Raw genomic sequence first — 24,106 nt, forward strand, 5'->3', positions numbered from 1 at the left:
GGTTTTGGTTCGTTGACATGTTTCACTCTGTCTCGTATAGACGATCTTACTTAGTTTTATTGCGTGTTTTTATGAAGTCATGAATTGTTGGCTGATGAAACTAATATATTATTTTAAGAGGCTTAAAATATATGTATTACTTATGCATTATGGTTATGCATTAGGAACAATTTTCTTTGCAACATTCTTAACACTGAATGACTAACAAACAACATACTGCTTAAACCGCTCACTAGAACAGTGTAATTTGTCATGGTTCTTTCTTTTGTATAGGTTAGCATTAATAATTAACATCCTTTTAAATCATCCCCGAAGTTAATTAAAATCCTATAACTATAATTTGCTTTTTAAAGGAATATAATTTATAAAAGTTTCCAACAAAAGTTAGAAGTTAACAAAATTATTCCATAATTTTGCACATTTACAGATTAAATCCATCATAAATTAGATTTATACATAAAATAGGATCATTGCTCTATGCTGTTTGCCAGCATAGATTCCATAATTACAGATAATAACATTATTTTAAATAAATAAAACAATAAGGATACTTTTAATATTATTTACATAGTTGGTTCATATTATTTGACCAAATTTATATCAATCGTTAAGCATAGAATAAAAAAAGACTTAATTAACAGGTTAACTGAGCAGTGTGTGTAAACACAGTAAATTAACAAAAAAAAATAAAAGCACACATCCAAAGGTAAGTTTTTTACTACATATACTTTGTCTACTAAAATATGATGTTTAGTTATTGTAATGGTGCATTTATCAATTGTTTAATAGTTTTTAGGTAAATTTTACCTTATATTATGTCAAAAACTTGTGGTCCGCTACTGAAATGGATACTTCATTAATATGTTAGAAAGAGACCATGTGGTCGTATTCTGATTACCAAAATCTTATTTTCTTTAGCTTATTCTGTTCCAAATGTTTTGTTATGGTTATACAATTTCATATTCGGCATTGTAAAAGTCTTAAAGATGCAAATGTTTAGTTAACAACCATATTTTCTTGATTAAATTTGTCTAGTTCACTCATGAAAAGTGGTTGCTATCTGATATAGTTCACAAAGTATTTACAGTGGCAGTTTGAGAATACCACAACTTGTTATGAAAAAAAGTCTCTGCAAACTAAAATAAGCTGCCTAAGTTTTATAATATACATATACTCAGTTGAACACAAGATTCCTAGTGAGTATTGTTTTATTTATATGCAATTAATTTAATACAATAATCGGGTGATAACATCGTAATATTATTTGTATTGATTATTATTTCATATTATTTGATTCAATTTACAGACAAAAATAAATAAATATTTTCTGTCTATATAAATTGTTTTATTACTTTATATTTATTGAATAAAGTAGTCATCGTAAACTAACAGCTTAGATATTTTGCACAATAGATTTTATTCTTGAATGGATGTGTGAGTTTTTATTGTTTGTTTTGCAACCAGACTATATTTAAGACCAATTTATACGGTGGCTACTTATTTTACATATAAAAATATATATTATATTTTGACTTACGGTAACAACAAACGTTAGTTGTCGCTAACCGGCGCAATGACCATACTTATTTACTAAGATAAAGAATTAAACACCATCTTTATACATACATACCAATTGCAATGAATAATAAAAAAAATACTTATGTAGGTTTCATTTAAATGAAGAGTTAGTAATATAGATATCATGATTATAATTATTTTTTAAAAACTATTTGATATGGATATCATGTTAATAAATGTTCATTCATTAACAAGATATTCACAGAAAATATATGTTTATTGGAAATTATTGTTTATTAATTTATTTTTCTTTTTTGTAGCATGTTAAAACACATGAGAACATCATTTACTTATCTACAAAAATAATGTTTTTAATTCTGTTGATATTAATTATAACATAAGATCATAATTTCATCCCTAATGGGCACTTAAAACGCCTCATGTAAACCAACAACATGCTGTGAAGGGACCAGAAATTGCTATTATGGACACAATTTTAATCTCTGAAAACTCAAAAGTTGCTCAGATCTAACCTGGAATGAATCCTATAAAGATTAAAATACCAGAGCCCGCAGACTTATGTCTTCTTAACAACGCTTTAATTTTAACTATAATAGGCTAGTATCTAGTTAATATGGTATGCATTCTGGCTAGCTTGAAAGGAGGACTACTTTGGAGTTATCATGTACTAAAGTACACAAAAAACTTACCTATGTTAAAGTAGCAAAGCTGATTTTTACGTATTTTATAGAATATTGCCAAAAATCAATATTTATTAATGCCAGACACTTTTTATGGGTCTTAATTATCACTTACACCAGACCTTTGTAAAATTCTTTAAAAACGGAGTTGAACTACTTCATAGCAAGGTCTTCCAAAGCTTTCAAGCTAGCAAGTATACCTACCATCTTAACCACATAAAGACTATTTATCCTAAAAATTATATGCTTGCCAAAATTGTGTAGCTTTAGCAGCTTTGGGATCTTGTAGTAGAAACTTTAAATATATCAGCCTGAGTATATTTTTAGATCCATATTACCATCTGCATAGATTCTAATGGTTTTAAGTTAGTTTGTATTGTGTTACAGTAGGCCAATTGGGCATGTTAACGGACTGCACAAAGTTCTGCAGATTCATAACCCAACTTACTATGCATTGTGTTTTGAATCTTTGACTTTTTGAAGATACAAGGGTATTGATTATCAATTAATCAAAATATCCTAGGAAAAATAACATTCCTAACGTTTTTGAAGGTATGTGAAGCTACTAGGGGTCGCAATACCGGACCATTTTTCAAAACCGGTATTTTCGGTATTGACCTAAAATAAATTCCGGTATTCCGGTATTTTCGGTATTTCCGGTATTTGAAGAAATATTAGAAAAATAGGAAATATACATTTAACTATTAATTTAATTAATAATTAAATGACAAATTTTAATGACAGCTTAGAGATTTGTTAAAGGCTGAATGAATAGAGATTATTTTCGTAAGCCAACGTTCATGCTGTTCTGATTTCTGAGAGCTGGCTCAAACCTCACCTTCCTTCTACCCTTTACCCCCTCCCTGGTTTCATTTTAATTAGAAATGACCGAGTTGACAGGAGAGGGGGCGGAGTCGCTATATATTTACGTAGCGACCTGAAATATAAAACTGTAATATCTTCCTCTGCTTCTTATTCTGCTTATGCGAAATTTCTGTTTCTTGAGGTTTGGGTCAAGAGAGTGAAAACCTTACTAGGTGTTATTTACTGTCCCCCATCTCTTGATTACTTCTCCAGTCTGGAAACAGTTCTGGAATCTATAGGGTCAGAATATGCTCATCACATCATCATGGGTAATTTAAATACTAGTCTCTTTGCCAGCCACTCTTCCCGATCTCGTAAACTCTTTACTGTCCTTGACTCTGCTAAACTTCATGTCCTACTACTGCAAGCCACCCACCATAATATGGATGTCACGACACTTGGCTTGACATTATCCCCACCTCTGCTCCTTCCTCTATTTTCTCCCACGGTCAATTTCCCGCTCCTGGCTTCTCTCACCATGATCTCATCTACATGTCTTACGCCCTAAAACTTCCCAAGTTCCCTCTAAGATATTGCACTTGCGTAGTTTTGGTCGCATTAATGCGGATAAGCTGAAAGGAGACGCTGCTAACTTTACCTGGGATCACCTATTGGCAGCCACCTCTGTTGACGATAAAGTCGCAATTTTTAACCGCGCTGTCACTTCACTCTTTGATACCCATGCCCCTTTAAAGAAAATTAAATTAAAACGTCCTTCTGCACCATGGATTACACATGGGGTTAGGATGGCGATGAGACGAAGGGATCGGGCTTTTCGCCAGTACAGAAGGGATCGTTCGGAGCAGAACTGGTACCTTTTTAAGCCTTCAAGGAATCGGTGTAACCAGATGGTACGTAATGCTAAACGCCGACACATTCTCAGTAATATTTCTTCTTCCTCGCCAGCCAGTATCTGGAGATTCTTCGGAACTCTGGGTATTGGCAAAGTTCAAAACATACATCTCCACGGTGCGACTATTGGTTTGGATGACATTAATCAACATTTTACATCTGTTACCATGATTGATCACCAAACTAGGCGTCGTACCATGGATTTCTTAGCGGGTCTATCCAGGCCTAACATTAATACTTTTCATTTTTCTTCTGTGCCGTTGGCTGAAATTAGAAAAGTCATCCTGTCCATTAAATCCAATGCCACTGGCTGTGACAACATCATTCATCGCATGATAATCCCTATCCTGCACCAAGTCCTACCAATCATGTCCCATATCATTAACGCCTCCCTGAGCACTGGTATCTTTCCATCTTTGTGGCGGAGAGCTATTGCTATCCCTCTTCCTAAAATCCCTAACCCGTCACTTGCTAAGCATTTCCGTCCCATATCCATTCTTCCTATTTTCTCGAAAGTGCTCGAGGCCTGTGCTCACAAGCAACTGTCTGAGCATGTGCACCGAAACAACCTACTGTGCCCCCTCCAGTCTGGCTTCAGGCCTGGCCATAGCACTATTACTGCACTCCTCAAAGTGACTGGCAATATTAGGGCGGGTATGGAGGATTCCAAAGTCACTGTTTTGGCTTTGATTGATTTCTCCAACGTCTTCAATACAGTCAGCCACGACATTCTTCTTGCAAACCTCTATCATCTTATGATTTCGCCCACAGCACTGAATTGGTTCTCGTCATATCTTCAGGGACGACAACAGTTGGTGCGCCTAGACGATTCTTCGTCTAGCTGGCGTGATATAGATTTTGGCGTCCTACAAGGCGGCATACTCTCTCCATTATGGTTCTCTATCTTCATAAACCTCTTAACACAAAATCTTCAATGTGCGTACCATTTGTATGCTGATGACTTGCAAATTTATTCTCAGGAGCAAGTCGATTGTGTGTCCGCAGCTGTAGATAGGGTAAATAAGGACAATTTCGGCCTTTCGGTAAACGCCGCGAAATTGCCATGAAATACTAGGCCATTATTGTAGGCAGCTCGAGGCTCTTAAACAGGTTGTATTTTACATCTATTCCCCCAGTTATGTTTCTCAGCTTTGTTTACCTGACAGCTTGCTGTTTGTTCAGCTTTGTTAATCTTACAGCCAAATAGATTCAAGTTATATCATAATATTAGCCAATCACAACGGTCCTGCGTCTACGCATTGCGAAGGCTGCCATGCCGTCAGCACTGAGAAACAGACTTGTTATCACAGCAATGCTCCGTCCTTAGATAAATAACGTCTATGAATAATTAGGATAGACTTTAAAGAACAAAAAATATTTCTAATAAGTTCTAATAAAAATAACAATTAACATTTAACACCGCTATGCTTAGCACAAAACAAAAGTAGCAATATAGCCATAAGCCATGTATTTTGCTCGCTCCTTATAGAATATACGCCTATACGAATGAATGAAATTGCAAGCAGCTTAAATTTTTGCGATTGAAAACTCGAGAAATTAATAATTATACACACATATTGTACTGAATTTTATTTTTATAAAATACCGAAAATCCCGGTTTTTGTAAAATCAATACCGGTATTTTGAAGTCCTTAATTTGGTCCGGTATTCCGGTATTTTCGAAATCCGGGATACCGGTTTGCGACCCCTAGAAGCTACTAACTCCACTAGGCAAGTTTGGTGGTTAAGGCACTACTACCTTTTCATTAGTAGAAGAGGACTTTGGTACCTAGCAGACAGTGCTGGTATGAACAAATCTTAGTATTTGGGTTTACTCAAAATACTTTCCTTCAATGTTTAAACTTATTATAATTTTAAATCATTGATTCCCAAAGTGGTCCAGGTGGACCCGGCGGAGACGTTGAGATGACCAAAAATTGTAGCTCACATTTCGTAAGCGCAGGTCCACGAAAATATTTCTGGTTTGATAGTAAAGTACTTAAATGTTGGCTTAACGTCACTTATCGATGTAGGCAGATAATATTGTTATTAAGAGGCAAGGTAACCCCAACATAACACCCTGCGATGACTAGGCGATAGTTGTAATGCACTTATGCACTTTCTTTGCAAAACTCAAAAATAAATTGTCCACCGGAACCTGAAATTGAAAGGGGTCTATGAGTAAAAAAAGTTTAAATGTCTAGTTTAAACTTTGACTTATGTTTTTTATAAAGAAACATTTGTAAGGGGTAGGAGATATTCTATTTTCACATTTTGATATCTGTATTTTACAGTTTTATAACAGTATACTAGGTTTATTAATTCTATATTAAGTGGTAATCGACCTAGTGCCATATGCCTAGTCCCTGAGAACAAATGTACCGGCTCTTTAATCTGACTAGAAGCAACAACTTATTGTTTGTTGCATTTAATATCCTTCTGATATAATAAAAATCTCATAATATAATTCTGACGCCTTTACTTAACACTTCTCCCTTCCTTTTTAATGCTTACAGAAGTACTAGCTATGCCTTCATGAAATTTTCAAATTATGTATGGTGGAGATTGCTTAACATCAGACAACCTACTCAATTGTCAGCTTGTGCAATTGAAAAAGATCAAATCTAATTAAATATGTAAGCAGCTAAAATAATTTTATTAATCTAATAAAAGAGAATGCCTTACGAAAGTATATTATATTGGCTTTGCTATTGCAATATGTGACATGTCTGGTTCCCCAAATAGTAGTAGCTAATAATATTCTTACATTGGGGAGATAAATTCTGTGTACTAATTGTACTTATTGCACGAAGATAAATGACACAGAATACTTATAGTTTTAATCGACTCCAAAGGTTCTTTTGACTTTGACTGATAGAGGTTTATCTGTTGAACGTATTTTTTTTATACTATGTGCTGCGATAATTTTTTACCTCGTGGTCCAATTTAAATATATATTTTTTTGCGTTCAATTTCCCAATGGTCCCACTTTAATTTCATTAATAAGTATAATATTAATAACCTTGGATTTCCAATATGAATCGGAGAAACCCTTATCAAATAGGGACTTTAATAATAGGGTATCGGACTCATTTTTGTTCTTTACTATTAACAAATATTTACGTTATATAAATTATAACACAAAAGGAATTATTAAAATCCGGTAAAAAATCAACAAGTTATAAGTCTTTGAATTTCGGTGGAAAGGGTAGTTAACAAGAAACAGAAAAGAGACAAAATATCCACATGTGACGTCATCGGGAATTACGACGCGTGCGAAAGAAAGAGATAAAGCTATATCCCCACATCGTGCCCACTTCTGCACGTTACAATATTTTAAATATGAATTACTCGCTCATTTTTTAACCAATTTTTATGCTGTTTTCGCAGACGTGCTTCTTTTTCGTATTAAAAGCCATTACATATAGAATAATGTACAAAATCAAGCATAGGCCGGTCCCCTATTCGTTTTGTTTTGGGTCCAATATAGCTTCATCATATTATCATATTAAGAATAGTTTTGTTTACCTCGAACTTTAAAGATGTAGCAGGGAACTCCTCAAAATATAATAAGCTAACTTTTGCTCGCGGTTTCGCCGCGGTAAAGTTTTCGGAGATAAAAGTCCTGCTATATATTTTCGCTGGATAGAAATTAGCCTTTATCCTTCCAAAGGTTTCAAAACTATATCTATAACAAATTTCATTGAAATTCTTTGGGTAATTTTTAAGTTTATCGCGTTCAGAGAGGCAGATAGATGCAGCGGGGGACTTATTTTATTTTAACTCTAAAGGAATAATTCCGTAATACATGATGATTCGTAACTTAAACCGTTTATGTAGCGCATGCTACGGAAGCTCAAAGAGAATAATTTCCCCGTTTTTGCAACATATTTCATTGATGCTTCTAGTGGTCATAGTATGATGGGATATACCCTTCGTCGATAAATGGGCTATCGAACAATAAAATATTTTTTCATTCGAACCATTATTTCCTGAGGTTTAATGCGTTCAAACAAACAAACTATAGCTGTATACAATAGTATACATTATAGGTAGATAGATGACAATCAAATCTTTTGTATTGGGTTTAATACAAAAGGACTGATTAGTCGTTTTAACTGATATATCGTTTTAATAATAGTTGTCGTTATAAGAAATATTAGTACATAGAGCGTCGGATGGGATCTCGCGATTTGGTTGTTATAATCGGTACGGCGCGGCGTCGTAACCGATGACGTTATAGCTGGTTTCTATATAATATAATAATTATCAATATATACTTAGTTGTAATTTGCCAACAAATCGATTTCAATAAAAAAATATTTTATATTGCACATCCTTATTGCCGCTACTACTAATCTAACAGAATTCGTCGTACCAGCATAACACTTTCAATCAGACATACACTCACGCTTACGCCAATGCATATGCCATACGCACTAAACTACAAAATGATCAAACAATCAGACTAGTAAAACTGAGATTTTTGGGGGAAATATTCGTTAATCATGGATGATTTTCGGCACAATGTTAGCAGATGTAAAAACGTGATTTCTTTTATTGACACAATGTCATAATGACTCAGTCTAAGAAATAAAAGTAAAATAGTTATAATGATTGTGTTTAGATTGCACCTGCTGCAAAAAAATTATGGGACAAAGGCCCTGGCGCTGGCGGCGACAGCAAGGGTCCTCCTCATCTGCCACCTCTGCAACTAAATCCTGATCAGATGTGGAGGGATCCGACCTGGTCTGCACAAGGTAAGTGATTAGAAATTCTCATAATAATGTACATCTCTATTGTAGAAAGGTTATTGTCCATTTTGTAATAGACATTCTGCTGTATATTATTTCTTCAAAGGCACGTCACTGAGCCCACTCTTTTATTTTATTTATTAATATAGTTGTAGCCGGCCAGTGGCAATATTATCATTCTACATAGAAGCTACAAATTCAAAACGTCTAATAAGTAAAATTGATATTTCTTATAGCAAAATAAAATAATATTTCTGTATATTAATGAAGCATACGAGAAAACTTCATCTTCCATGAAGGGTCGGACTTAGGTAGTGTTTCTTTCTTTCATTTCACATATTTTTAATCCAAGGTGTTATAAATTTGACCCTTGATATTATTTTTGTGGTGTAATCATTAAATGGGAGAGTTTCGAAACTATGTTTCTCGAGTGTAATTATTGGAGAACTTAATATCCCAATCATTGAGTCGACCCAATTTAAATTTGAATTGATTTCGAAATGCAAGCGTTGAAAGGCGTGTTTTTCTGCATAGCGGTGGAGCACAACGTGGGCGTGCCGATGATGAGCACGCGTCGCGGCGTCGCGTTTCCAGGTGGCGATGGCAGCAGCATCCTGTCGCCGCGCGACACCGCCGGCCTCGGCGTCAAGATGGTCGAATATGTGCTCGGCGGCTCGCCTACCGGTAAATATTGCATCTGCTGAGCGCCTGTTACACCATGACATACTAGTTTGTTGTAATTAAAACATATTCAAGGCCGATTGTTTTGGCTAAAATTGATGTAAAAATGATTATTTATTCCATGTTTTAAATATATTTAAACTCCTGCACTTATCATTTTACATGCAGAGTATTTTTTAACTTCGCCGCGTCCGAATAAAAACAAACTTTATACAAACCGTCACAAACGTTCAAATACGTAGCAAGTTTCATGTCTTACGCGATGACAACAGCATTGACAAATATGTTGAGCTTTGGTATTGTGAGGTGCAACTTAAGTTATGTCTAGTAATACAATTACTACGCCGAGCTTTAATCTACTCGTTTTAGGTTCTACTGAGTTAATAATTTAAAAAAAGAATTAGTTCCCCGTTCAAGAATATAATAAATATTTGATTTAATATGTTCTGATTGAAACGACCTATAGACACTTATGTTTTAGGCTGACTTTACGCCGGCTAAATAATTTGCCTGAGTTGTACATAGTATTATTATGTATTGCACGCTTAGCAGATGTACGTTATAAGCATATCAAACTCATTAAAACTTAACATTATATTTCTTTAAAATTATGGATAAAATACAAACGTTTAAAAATGACATCTACAGGCGGGGGTGAGAAAGTGGCTGGCGTGGTGGCGGGATTGCGCGGCATGGTGTTGGAGGAGCGACCCGAGGACAAGTCTGCTTCGCCCTTCGAGAAGGACTTGCATGAGTTGCACGAGCATGGAGCGCTGCCCAACGGTTTACACAACGGACAAGAGGACGACAAGGCATTCAAGTGAGTCAAATTAAGATTCTTAACATAGTAATTAAATCATGTTAATAAATGTGCCCCCGCTATCGTCTTGATTTGCGCTATGTTTAATGGAATCGTTGTAAATTCCCGCTTTGGATGTGTAAACTATTTTCAAAGCATGTTTTCTATTTTTACTGTATGTCGAATTAGTAAGATGTTTCATTATAGAAAGAAAAGTTGCCTCGGTGGTACCTGTTGAAGAGAACAAACTGTAAAATGTCGTATGTGTAGCGCGGATAAGTGTTACAGCATAATATGAATAATCACCGATAAATAATGTGAATAGTCTATCGCGAAGGTCACGGAGTGGTAAGTGGTATAACGTGCAATGATCCGCCGCCGAGACGCGGCCTGCGCGCACCGCCATCGCCGGCCAATAACCGCGCGCTCACGGCCTCTGTCAATGTCTGCTACCGGCCTCCCGCTCCACCGCGACACCGCGGGGACCTGCGCTGTAGACATCGTTTAGACATGATCTTTTATCGCGCGCTCATTACGAAACGTATGATTCATCCGATAATATAATATTTTTTTTGTCAGCGCTCTAAAGCTCGCTCATCTTTGATTTTGAGTAAGGAAATTCGTATGTTAAATTTTAAAACGAATTTACTGTACGTATACATCTAAGTAGACAAGATCCGGCGCTCCATCAATACACGTTCGAACTCTATAATTCAATTGGAATCGTCGGGGTAGGCGAGGAGTGGGGTGTGGGTGTGTGGGTGTTTGAGTAACGCGGAGGTGGTGTTGCAGCCGCACGCCGGGCTCGCGCCAGCCGTCGCCGGCGGAGGAGGAGGGCGGCGGGTGCGCAGGCGCACGGAACGGCGAGGCGACGGGCGCCTTCCCGCTGCTGCCGCCGCACGCGCTGCCGCAGCCGCAGCCGCTGCACCACCTACCGCACCTCTCCCACCCGCAGGTACGTCGCTCTCTCTTGTATCGCTGCTCCACTTGTGTCTGTCTATCTTAGAAACACTTATTGCCATGGATCCAGAACGTCTCTATATAAATATGTGGCGTTAACACCCGGAACTATACCAGTTTGAAAGGTAAATATTTTATTTTGATGGAGTACTCGCATATTCCTGAAATGTGATACCCTTTATTTTGCTTTATCGCTTTTGTCGTCCCTTATATCGATTGATCTATACTATGAAATTATTCAAAAGTAAAGGTTTTTTTTAAATGCTTGTTTCAGCCTCATCCAGGGATGTTAGGCGTAGCTCCCTTGCAGGGACTGCCACACCCTCAACATCCTCAAATCCACCCTGGTGAGTTATGAAGAACTTAATAATAAATATGTGCACTATAATGGTCTTAAACTAACTACGAAAAGACAGATTCATCAATCTACGCCGCATATTAGATTTCTGCAAAGGTGTGATGTTTACTGTTGTAATTTAATGTAATCTGTAATCACAGTCCAATGTCTTCTTCATGACAAGAGCACACTCGAGATTTCTCTCATAAACTGCTAGCCGACTACTGTCATATATGTGTATTATATACAATTATATACAGTATATTATATACTGCTTTTGCGCGACTGCTAGCGGCTAATTTGAAGGCGCCTTAAAGCCTTAGATACACGACAAACAGCTCCGCCACTGCAGGAAGTTGTTCGTCTGAATAACTCTCAGTCAGTCAGTGCGTCTTGAAACATTTTTAAAGTAGTATCATCTGAAAGTGATTAAGCAAACTGCGTGTAAAAGATAACCGTTTACCCGTTTCTGCACTTCATTAATATTTTAAGTTTTATAGATTTAACATAGTATTTTCACTAAGATCAGGGGCTATGAAACATTTATTTATTTAATACTAGATGTTGCTTGCGGTAAAGATCTTTCCCAGTATAAAAGTAGCACGAGGTAATTTTCAAGAATAAAAGTATACTCCGTAACCTAACAAACACATCGGTCTACCTTTATGGCAGATTTCGTCAAAATAAATGTGAAGTTCTTGTGTTTATTTATAACACAAAAACAAACATCAAAACATCTTCATAAACTATGTTTATAAAATTTGTATGATTAGTGAAGTATTTGAGATGCCAGTAGTCATTTGTATATTTTGTTATAGGTATGACTCTTAACGACTCTATGAATCAGCACATTGAACTCGTTTTACAAATGGAGCAGCATCCTCAGTTCGACAACAACAGTTTTGCAAGTACGCAGCAGGTTAGTTTTTGTGTGTTATTTTATTTCGTTATATATTTTTATTTTTGCTTTATGTGTTTTTCGTTTTATTACTTTCTTCTTTCCATATTTATGGGTTCTGAAACCCAAATAACTTTAATTCGAATATCTGTAAAGAACCTGGCTATAGAAGCGCTGTTCCGTGAATCCATATTATACAGGTGATTTTTTCAACTGGGCGTGTAGGGTAAAATACGAGACTATGGGCAATATCGAAAAATGCTCAAGTCTTTGGGCCGGTTTTAATGAAAACTAAAATGGAACAACTGGATTTTTGAAAAAATCAATATTCGTAACCCAGGAGTCGAACTTATTGATTTTGAAAAAAATAAACACTGTATTGTTACATCATTTGATATTGTTATAACATTATCGAAATGTATAAAAATGCGGAGTCACTGCACTATCGAATAGGGTAACAATACAGTGTGTTTTTAGATTTTTAGTAGTGAATAAGCATAAAATTTTGAGAAGAAATGTGAAAATATTAATAATTTTTTTTTTATTTTTCTTGTATTATCGACCTAAGTATTAATTGTTTAAAAATAGTCCCTGACACTCCTTTGAGCATTTCTCCCTATTGTATATTGTGATCTGCAACGCCTCAGCTGTCCTGCTGTCGGGTGTCTGTTAGCTGATCGGTGTGAATTTTTTAAACGGTGCTGTGTAGCCCGGGAGTCCCGAGACATTTGCGGTTGATTAGTATGCGTTCTTTTTTTACAAAGCTATTCGCATAATATGAATTAGTTTGCATGACTATAAGTATTTAACTTAAATTGTTTAGTTATTCTATGTGGTTAGTTAGAAAGATGAGAGTTAGATGGAGATTAGATTTAAATGTACTGTCCAGTGGCGGTCAGTAAATATTGTTTATATCTTCAGTACGGTGGCGTGGGCGGAGTGGGCGGCGTGGGCGGCGCAAGCGGCGGAGTGGGCGGCGTGGGTGGCGTGGGAGGCGTGGGCGGCGTGGCGGCCGCGCCCGCCAGCCTCGTCAACGGCGCCTCCGTGGTGCAGCCCGCGCCCGACTCCGCGCAGCACCACCAGCCCTTCGACGTGCAGGTCAGTCACTCTACCGAAACCCGGCTCCTTGCGCCAAATGTTCAAAATTCAAACCGTCAAAACCTATGATTCCATTAAAGAAGAGAATCTAAAATGGCGGCGTTAATTCTCTGTCTACTTTTTATTAAAACATTCAAATAGCATGCATACAAATAATCCGACTTTATTTTGCTTTTTTATAATTTAGATATGTAACTTTTATAAAAATGATCTCGAATAATAGTTTTTATTATTTATATGAAGTTATGTCTTCCAAACGGAAACTTGTAATGGAATAAGTAAAACAAAAAAATTACAAAGCAAATACACATTTTTTTTTAATAATTTCGCATTATGTAGTTTGTTCGTATCCTAAGTTATAAGCACGATTTCGTACAAAACACTTCAATTTTTCTTTTACACATTTAATTTTACACTTTTAGTACATCGAATATAAAAAAAGAATTATCCAAATCTATCAGTTGGTTTTCAAGTGATGCGCGTGTGAACGGCATTTTATTTTTATATTTTAGTAGGTGTCACTGGCAGCTCTGGTTGCGTGTCCTGTCCTCATCTGTATGTATAGCTGTCCCGGAATACAAGTCCCGCTGTGTACTTCTCCGCAATAAACAGTTTCTATGAATTCTGTTTTTGAATCACAAGACATAGTCTAGTTGTCTGCCAAATTTCATTAAATTAACCCGGGAGGTAGCTGAATGTTTGCCGGCAAACATTGACAGCTACGCGTGTGACGGAAAAATAACCTTATTATGTAGTATATATGTAGTATATAAGGTTATAATCCCGTGACACACGCAAATGTCATGTAGCTGTCTTGGCTCGCCGGCGATTCACGAGAGACCAAGAGTTAATGTAGCGGTTTTTGTCTATTTGTAACACTCAAATTATCCCCAGAAAGTTTCCCATAATTTATAATATTGGTAACATTCTGGGTCTGAAATGAAAGACGCGCAACCTATTTGAAAACTGCTATTTCACCTTGTACCTTGTTACCAGAGCAACGTCAGTAATGTGCGGATAGATTTTACTATAGAACAGTATTTTCATCACTCACTAGCAGCGTCTTATTTTTACTGACAGTCATTAGAAATAATCTATACTATTATATAAAGCTGAAGAGTTTGTTTGTTTGTTTGTTTGAACGCGCTAATCTTAGGAACTACCAGTCCAAATTGAAAAATTATTTTTGCGTTGGATAGCCCTTTGTTCGTGGAGTGCTATAGGCTATATATCATCGCGCTATGACCAATAGGAGCGGAGCAGTAATGACTAATCTCAGGAACTACCGGTTCGAACTGAAAAATTCTCTTTGTGTTGGATAGCTCTTTATTAGTGTAGTGCTATAGGCTATATATCATCACGCTATGACCAATAGGAGCGGAGCAGTAATGGCTAATCTCAGGAACTACCGGTTCAAACTGAAAAAATATTTTTGTGTTGGATAGTTCTTTGTTCGTGGAGTACTATGGGCTATGTATCATCACGCTATGACCAATAGGAGCGGAGCAGTAATGGCTAATCTCAGGAACTATCAGATCGAACTGAAAAAAATATTTTTGTGTTGGATAGCACTTTGTTTCTGGAGTGCTATAGGCTATATATCATCACGCTATGACTAATAGGAGCGGAGCAGTAATGGCTAATCTCAAGAACTACCGTGTTTGAACTGAAAAAATCTTTTTGTGTTGGATAGCCCTTTGTTTCTGGAGTGCTATAGGCTATATATCATCACGCTATGACCAATCGGAGCGGAGCAGTAATGAAACATGTTGCAAAAACGGGGAAAAATTATTAGTTTTGACAGCTTCCGTTGCGTGCGCTGCGTAAACGGTTAAAGTTATGCAACAATGATGTATGACGGGATTATTCCTCTTAAAAAGTTCTAAAAAATATATTATAAAACAAAGTCCCCCGCTGCATCTGTCTGCCTGAACGTGTTAAACTCAAAAAAAAACCCAATGTATTAAGATGAAATTTGGTATGGAGACAGTTTGAGACCCTGGGAAGAACATAGGCTCCCGGGGAACTACTACTTTTATAACGGAAAACTTTGGCCTGAAAAACTTTATAACGCGGGCGGAGCCGCGGGCAAAAGCTAGTAAGTCAATATTTGTGGTACTGGGTCACTTGCAAAACCTAGCTTTTTAGTCTAACGGTAGCCTTGATTGGATGTTTCCTGAGGATTCCTTTGATAAAAGTGATAGCAAAACATGTTTGAAAACGATAGCAAAACGATGTGATTGCAGGATTCATATTATATTAAATTGTTGCTGTAACATTTTCGTACAACAGAAAGTTGCTTTCTAATTTCTACTCTGCCAGACACCTCTTGAGTTGTAAAAGCTTATCATAGACACTGTAAAATTCTATTTCAGCTCTTTTCTCATGGAACTTCAATTTATATTCCTGTTATTATCTTCATAATACTGTACATTTAGAGGGTAATACTGAATAAAATACTTCACAAGTTGAATGCACATCAAATATATATATTGTTGCTTGTTCGCAATTATGTTATGTAGTAGTTAGGGAAGCCATTTGAAACATTCATACAATGCAGGAAGTGAAACCTTACAAACGATGAACAGGGAATGAATAGCATAAACTGGATTGTTTAATTATTAATAGATTAACTGTCATTTTTATAAATGATCCTAATCGCCATCTGTAGATTGGAAGCATAATGCACCAATCATAATGAAATTTGTTAAACATACTACAGATTACGTATTTTTATTAGTTAATTTTTAAGAATAAACTGTAGTTCATTGTTTCGATGGTTTATTGAAATCGGAAATAAAAAAATATTCGTAATAATGTCACTTCTTACGGTACAATAAAGACAATACTTGTAAAGGAGATACGCTAAAAGTACATAGAAGCATATTATTCTAAACAAAAATACTGATTAGAGAGCGATTGTCTACCCTCATTGAAGTTACAGGATTGTGATTATTTTAAATAGGCAATAATTCCGTATATGTATTAAAATTAATTAGTCTATTTTTCTCACGAGTTCTATATTTACTTAAGATGAATGTAGATGGAGCCACTGGACATGAAATTAAAACGATGCTAGTTATTCATTTTAGAGATTCCTATTATAAATCCACATCACCAAATGTAGGTAACTTTAAAGGTGTAAGGTTTTATGTTCTTGTATTAGGGCACGTAAAAGTCCCCTTATGTTGACCTGCGCCATAAAGTTGATGTTATTGTGCCGAATTTACGTCTACGCCTATAAGAAGTTTCACTCTTATGGTAGGTAATTTAGTGTTTGTCATAGAAAGAAAACATGACTTTCTTCGATTTGTTATTACAGGTACTTCGTATATATGGCTATTGCATAATATAGGATAATACAATACCAATATTACATTTTTGAGACACAGGATACCCTAGTTCAGATTCGAGTTTCAACGAATTTGTAAATTTTGGAAGTGTTACAATAAAGACCTTTTACACACCGACGCGGCGAACTGCGGAAGCAAAACGCGTACGTACACTAAACGCGAAATATTAGCGAAATTTAAGCGGTCGTTTTCACACTGATTTCGCCATTTCGTATTTTCTATTCAATATGTCGTCCGAGCCAGACGGGTTTATTTCGGAATCTAAAGAAGACGAATTATTACTTATTGTATTAATATTAAGAAGAAGACAAAGGATATGGGTTCCTGAAATTAATCATAAGAGAAAGAAACATGGAGAGAAAAATAAATTGTATTTTTTTTTAAATTTTTCGTTACGCTACTTCTTTTATATATGAATTCCTATAAGCTGGATGCTCCACTTAATATAATTCTGGATAACCTCGAATTTCATGAATCATGTTCTCAGTTTCCCCCTCCTCCGTCTTGTTTCGCCGCGATCTGTCAAAAAAGACAAACCGCATCGTTCCTCTCCCAGCGGCGAAACTAAAATGGCGGTAACGTGGTGTCTGTGTGTAGAGTATCGCGAGTAACAACGATATTATATAGACAGAGGCAATACTAGGAAATCTCAGCTAGATTATGATATGATCTCAGCGAGATGCACGATACGCGATATTTTTCTTAATGTAGGACAGATCTATCGCTGTTTCGTTACCGCGGTTCGCCGCGTCGGTGTGGAAAAGGCGTAAACATTTTCTTATTATTATTTATTATTTCATTGTGTACAAAGGTGTACCTTGTCCGAGGTGAAGGTAGAGGGGAGGGCTCCGAACTCACTCTGGAATTGCCTGGTACTCATGCCCAGAATAATGAGGTACTTATTATTAATACTGCCTATTTTTTTTTATTCTTTGAATGACAAGAAAAGCTTGCCTATTGCCTGATGGTTAGCGATACGACCGCCCCGTATACAGTAGCAACACCATCCAACACCTTGAATGATAAAGTATTGTTTAGTATTCCACTGCGCTCGCCATCCTGAGACATGAAATATTAAGTCTTCGTACTCTTAGTATGTCCAATAGTTACATTGGCTACAATGTCCTTAAAACCAGAACACAGCAGTGACTTCATTCTGTTGCGCTGGTACCTACTCAGGCGGACTCTCACATATGAGAGACCTACCACCAGTAAAAGTTTTTAAAACCACGAAAATGATCAAATCTGCAATTATAAGAAGACTAAAGTCATTGGCGGGAGCGGGGCCTCCTTAAATTTTCTCCTCCCATGAAAATGACCAGAGCTACACGTCCATGATTATGTATAAATTGTATTAATTATAATTTTAATAAGGGGGGTCGCCTTAAAAACTGATGTTTTTCGGTTTAATGTTTGTTTAAACCTTATAAGAGCTTGATTTTACATAACATTTTATTTTATAGTAACTTCGTTAATAGTCACGATGAAAACGTTCGTATACGCAGTAAGCTAAAAATGTTAGATCAACATCTAAAGCTCCAAGATTCGTTTATAAAAGAACAAGTATTATTCGTATTGAGTAAGTTAACTTAGTAAGTATTTTTCTACATTCGTTACGAAAGACTATATTGTGTTAAAAAGAGATTCGTGTAACTGACTTCCGTATATTTGGAGAGAATGCTCTATGGCTACGCGATTCACTATTTGAAGTTTACATGCGGCCAGTGTCATAAACTGCCGAATTTTAGTTCTAAAAACGCGCTATTTGAATTTTTGTACAAAAACATATTTTACCAAACTAACTTAACGTACTTATTAAAGGAGCCCCCCTAGATAGAAAAACGGTTCGATTCAAACATATAGATTTTGGTTTGACTTGCGCCATTTTGATGGTTTACACAGCTATTGTTGGTCAAAAATTTAGGGTCTGAAATAAAAAATGAAATTAATATTTTTGTTGTGTAAGCGCGTCGCATGGTCATGTTCCGACGTGTTTGAACGAACACCGCATAATTTTTCATTCGGTTTCGAAGCGTGAGGCAACTTAAAACAATAACATTTTTCTGAGAAATATCTATGCCTAGATTTTTTTTTCTAATTTCCAGTTTCTAGCACTTTTTATAGACGTTAGTGTGTGGAGCGTCTCTTAATTTGTACCATTCATTGAAAAAAAAAAACATTTTCCAACTTTTTAAGCAAGACATGAATATTCGAAGACATTTCACAATTTATCTGTCTGAATACGGCGGTGTCCAGAATCAAACTATGCAGTGCAATGACGAACCATCAAGTCGCCATCAAATCCTTTTTTATCAAATTCGTAAGGTTTGCTAACACACAAATATTCCTGTGCTAGGTCCTGGAGTGCCTCGGTTTCATATTTAAAGATATTTGTAATTGACTTTAAAACTGTTTAGGTTCTTAATATCAGATTCCATTGCGACTGAAGTTTTAGAACCAGGTTAGTTACAAATAAAAAAAATACAACTGTCTAATATAGTAAATGTGCAAATTGCATCGTCTCTGCCTTATAACATTTTTTTTTCTACCAACACTAAGGAGTGATTGGCACGTTTTTATCGATCTCTCAGCTACATTGGGCTGTAAGATCGGGGGTGGCTAAAATGCCCCCCCCAACTGTAAATTATGCCTTTAGCGTTTTCGACAGCGGAAGACCGACAACCAACATAGTCGTCCACCTCTAGGCATATAAATTGGAGTAAGCAACAGCCGCTCGTCTAGCGGCTTAAGCTTCATTTAGGTGTATTTTATGACATGTAGGAGATTCCGTGACGGAATTCTCTAGATGTCTCCGAACAGGGCACGAGGCGCTAGACAGTCGTCCACCCGGCGCCTCCTTCGTCACTGCCACCTCTAGCCTTCGACCATGGCCGACACTAAGAGCGACGATGACTGCTCTTAGAGCTCTGCGTTGGAGATCCCATGCTGGGGCACTCTTAGAGAGTTTGCTGGACCGTGATCTCGCGACCGTTGCCACAATGGTGCAACACGGCGGACTTCTCTTCTCCGATCCGACACAGGAACGTGATGAAATACTAGCGCCCCGCCAGCGTCTGTGTTAGACGGAAGTCATACAACGTTATATGCCGAATATTATTAATAACCGGTAAAATGTTAACATCCTAAATCAACTCGTTATTTCTATAGTCTCCAAATTAAGAAGTGTAATATAATAACCTATTTTAACTATCGTGAAAATATTAGTAGTTGCTGAATTAAGGCCAACCCCTATGAAGGCAGAGTCGCGACGCGTGCTGCTCTAACGAGCGACTATCTCCGGCCCTGTTCCCACGACGCACCTCCACAAGGAAGCAATAAACCCACGCCTTAACTGCACACCCCATTACCGATTGTAACGGCAGCATGTGATAGTTGCGCGCGGATCCACCGACACCGCATACCACACCACATACCTATCGCCGCTGTTTTGTGTCAATAACGTTTTATCGTATCGCATCATCGCATGGGCCAACGTTTTTTTCTCTACGTCATTACTATACACCGCTCCTTTATAGCTAGCCATATACTAAAATTGATTTTTATACTACTAAAAATAACAAGTTTATCTTCCGCACAACACGACGCAGATGTTGGCATGATTGACCTTCAAAATTAAAGACTGAGTAATTTTCTATAACTTGATTGTATGTGTGTGACCTTGGAGCCTTATACAATTATCGTAGACATGTTGCTTATTATATTATAGGAAATAACTTTATTAATATCATTTTACTTATTTTTCAAGCGAGATCAATTCGCGCACACAAACTGTTACGTTTACGATCATTTTACAGTTTAGAATCGTTTAAAATGCAAGGAAATTCAGCGTTCTAACAAGATTGTGAGGTCGTTGAACTTTAACAACGACTTTGTAGTTGCTACTGCCTACGTGTATTGTTCCATACTGCAATCCGTGTGAAAACACCAATCTGGGTTATTTTGTTACTGTGCGGAAAGTTTGTGTCATAATTTGTCTTTTCTATATGTGGTAAAAGCATAAAGTCCTGTGATGTGGTTTTGTTGAGAGAAGACACTGGGGAGTTAAAATGAATGTGACGAATGATTTTTAAGCGTGTCAAGACGTTTGAACTTTTAAGTATAGATATTCATAATTAACAGATGTTCACTTTACTATTCATTACTGGCAATTAATTCCCGCGGGCTGAGCTCTGCGGCGCAGAGACCGACCTCGTGGGAAATTAAACTGTGCGCGGGCCGTCTTCTGCCACCCGCCGCCGCCGCCGCCGCTGCAGCCTCTCGCCCGGCCGTACCGCCCCTCTTCACATATGAATACTTTCTCCCGCCGATTTCCCGATTTTTCACTCGTATTCGAAAACACCAGCCATTTGACAATAATGCTCCTACACTAAGTTTTAGGATGTCTGTGTAATCAATCGCTTAAGAATAATACTGGTTAATTTAGACGGCTATAATTTGTGATGCTTCGTAACTAGTCGTTGAAAAAGTTTTTACGCTCGTATGTGGCACAAATAACATTTAGCCCTGTCGTATTGAAATAAGTTTGCCGGCTCGTTCCGAGCTCATGTGAGTGGCTCATTAAATATGGAACCTTAATCAGTGTGGTGCTCGCAGAGTCCCCTCTGCTTAGGCCTCTCCGCATCCACGTGTGCGTTGTCCTACTGTTTTAATACGTAAATATTTTCCACGTTTATAATTTTATATTATATTGCAATGGTAATTTCCTTTTCTTTTTTTATAATTTTACTTTCGTTAATTTAACGACTGTACCAGTAAAATACAAAATAGCTGTTAATAACCGTTACAAATCACGAATGAGGGTAGGCAAAATTTATTGCATTTGATCACGCCGATTCTTTAATCGCCTTGTTACGTCGGAAGGAGTGCTGTAGGCAAGTGTTGCAACGCAGCGCAGCGCCACGTCACGGCGGCGGCGGTGGCGGTGGCGGCCGTGGATCGGATACGAATCGCTCAGCCGCGCCCGATTGCTGCTACGCATCAATGACTGCGGAGAAATTGAAGTGTTCGAACCGCTAGAGAACTCGATACGGCCAATAACTACTTGCGAAACTTTAAGCCGTTTAATTGTCCCCACTTGACTTAGCCGAAATTGTGGTGAAATTATCGTGAGGATAATTTCGATGCGCACAAATGAAATTCCATTGAATAACTACATAATTTATATAGATTGATTTATTTTGCGTTTTATAAAAAACATTGTAGCGTTAGTATTTCGACGCTCGACTTGGAACGTTCTCTCAAAGAAATATCACAGTGAGCCTGAGGGCGCTCAGCATAAGCTGGCCATGTCGTCCGGACGATGGTTATGAGATTATTCGCGCTTTGACGACCTGCCTTCTCTGTACTCAGCATGCACAGTGTTGCGCTTTTGCGCGCTAGCCTCGGTTACATTTAAAATCCTAATTGCCTGTTTCACGAGCTAATGTTTACGCTCGGCCGTTTTATGCCACATTGTGTTAATTCTGGTGGTAAAATTATCTACAAACTTTATAATGACATCTTCCATAATTCAATTTAAGAGCCTCAGCGCTAAATTATGTATATTGAAATTGTAAGTGTTCTCTTTGATCTCGTAATGTGTATGTCCGAATATGTATATGAAATCAGTCCCTAATTATTGCGAATAAGAATTTTGAAATCAAAGTGGCATAGGATTATTGTCGCGGTTTCAAAATGGTAATTTTTTTCCCGAAATTATAAGATTTTGGACATTCATGAATGCCAAACAGTGAAAATCCACTATTTTAAATGTCTAAAAATAAACAATCTTTGTCTCATAAGTTTCTGAAGTGTAGAACGCTGTAGACATACTTTTTTTTTTCTATAGTATGAATGGGTCACTTCAACTGTGATAATACCATTGTCTTTGAGAAAATACCATCGTGTATTTATAGCCTCCTAATTTTATTTGGAAAGTGAAATTTCTTGGGGTATGCTCCTGGTGTTTTAAATTTTTTTTTGGTAATTTATGGCATAGAGGGAGGGGGGCAAAGGATGAACCATTTAATCGTTAGCCGGGTGATTGTATTAAAAAAATAATATATTAGATAATTATTGTGAAAAGTAAAAGCGTAAAATCGTTTACATCTGTTTTAGTGTTACTTTTTCCGCACTTGGTTACCGTCTCTGCCGTGTTGCCACCAATGAATACTGGTTGTTTTTAAAAGTTCGACAGAGGTGGCCGGATTTTCACACGGTGTAATCCGGCGTTAAGCAATTATATTTGATCGACATATTAGTAGTAGGCTAGAGAAACGCTGAGTGCAATAATTTGTTCACCACCACGCGGCGCGGAGTACCGGAGATAAGAGCGGCGTTATTGCCGGTGCCGCGCCTCCGCCCGCTAACTAACGCTTATTAAACTTGAACAACGCTCCCGCTGATCACTTCACCTTCTTGTTTACTTTCTAAACTTAGATTAATCGTTCGCCCGTCCAATGCTTTCATACTATTTATCTTCACAAAAATGTAAACTCGTGGTGCGATTGGTTAACTTTTCACAAAATAAAATTTCAGCATGTCCACAACAGTTACATCAAATGGTTGAATTAGTTTTTCATCACACTTATTGCAATGAATCTTGAAAGTATTGAAGACATTTCGAAATTTATAATGAAAACTTTAACCAACCACGTTTAAAATCCTATACAGTCATTGATTACTTTTTTATCGAGTGACGGTGGACCGTGTAGTAATGTTTTATAATTTCCGACCTACTTATAATTTTGTAGAATGTCGCTTTGTATAGTCTGATATCACGTGTTAACAGAAAATGGTAAAATAGATTATCATATAAACGAGCGACGGCCCGATGTGATCGAAACGTGTTGTCATACATTTTGTGTTTAGTTATAGGCAAGCTTAGCTTTGTTCGATAAAATATATTCCTAGCAACCATTACCTTTATATAAATAAAAAAAAAAGTGAACGGGTTGAAGATCTGCCTTTATTCGGTTTTAATAATTGATTTTAAAATCATATTATGATCTAAGATAAATATAAGAGAATTTTGACTTAAATATACAACATGTAAATACTTGATAATTAAGACATTATCAAATAATATGTATAATATCAAATAAACTGTGGTCGTTAGTTATGATATATATGTATCATAGTGAATTCCCTGACTATAACGTAAGTTACAAAAACAATATTAGGTTTTTGCTCTTAGGTTAACTGTGATAATAAAATGTCTAACTGTAAGTAGGTTTGTCAAAGGTGAAAATATAGAACCAAAGCGAAAGAATAAAATAAATTGTTGTTGTTA

General features: G+C 36.8%; 1 protein-coding gene across 3 annotated transcripts in view; it reads left to right on the forward strand.

Moving 5' to 3' along the window:
• The window catches only part of LOC115442084 (maternal protein pumilio), a 100,926-nt gene that overhangs the window by 7,038 nt on the left and 69,782 nt on the right, over nt 1-24,106 (forward strand). For all 3 annotated transcript variants that reach the window (XM_030167050.2, XM_030167052.2, XM_037444664.1), the window contains 7 exons: nt 8,563-8,695; nt 9,224-9,373; nt 10,019-10,190; nt 10,962-11,124; nt 11,404-11,476; nt 12,285-12,385; nt 13,286-13,462. In XM_030167050.2, coding sequence (XP_030022910.1) covers nt 8,563-8,695; nt 9,224-9,373; nt 10,019-10,190; nt 10,962-11,124; nt 11,404-11,476; nt 12,285-12,385; nt 13,286-13,462 — 969 coding nt within the window. The remainder of the gene's footprint in view (nt 1-8,562; nt 8,696-9,223; nt 9,374-10,018; nt 10,191-10,961; nt 11,125-11,403; nt 11,477-12,284; nt 12,386-13,285; nt 13,463-24,106) is intronic.

Source organism: Manduca sexta, chromosome 28, assembly GCF_014839805.1.
Source record: "Manduca sexta isolate Smith_Timp_Sample1 chromosome 28, JHU_Msex_v1.0, whole genome shotgun sequence".
NCBI classification, from domain to species: Eukaryota; Metazoa; Arthropoda; class Insecta; order Lepidoptera; family Sphingidae; genus Manduca; species Manduca sexta.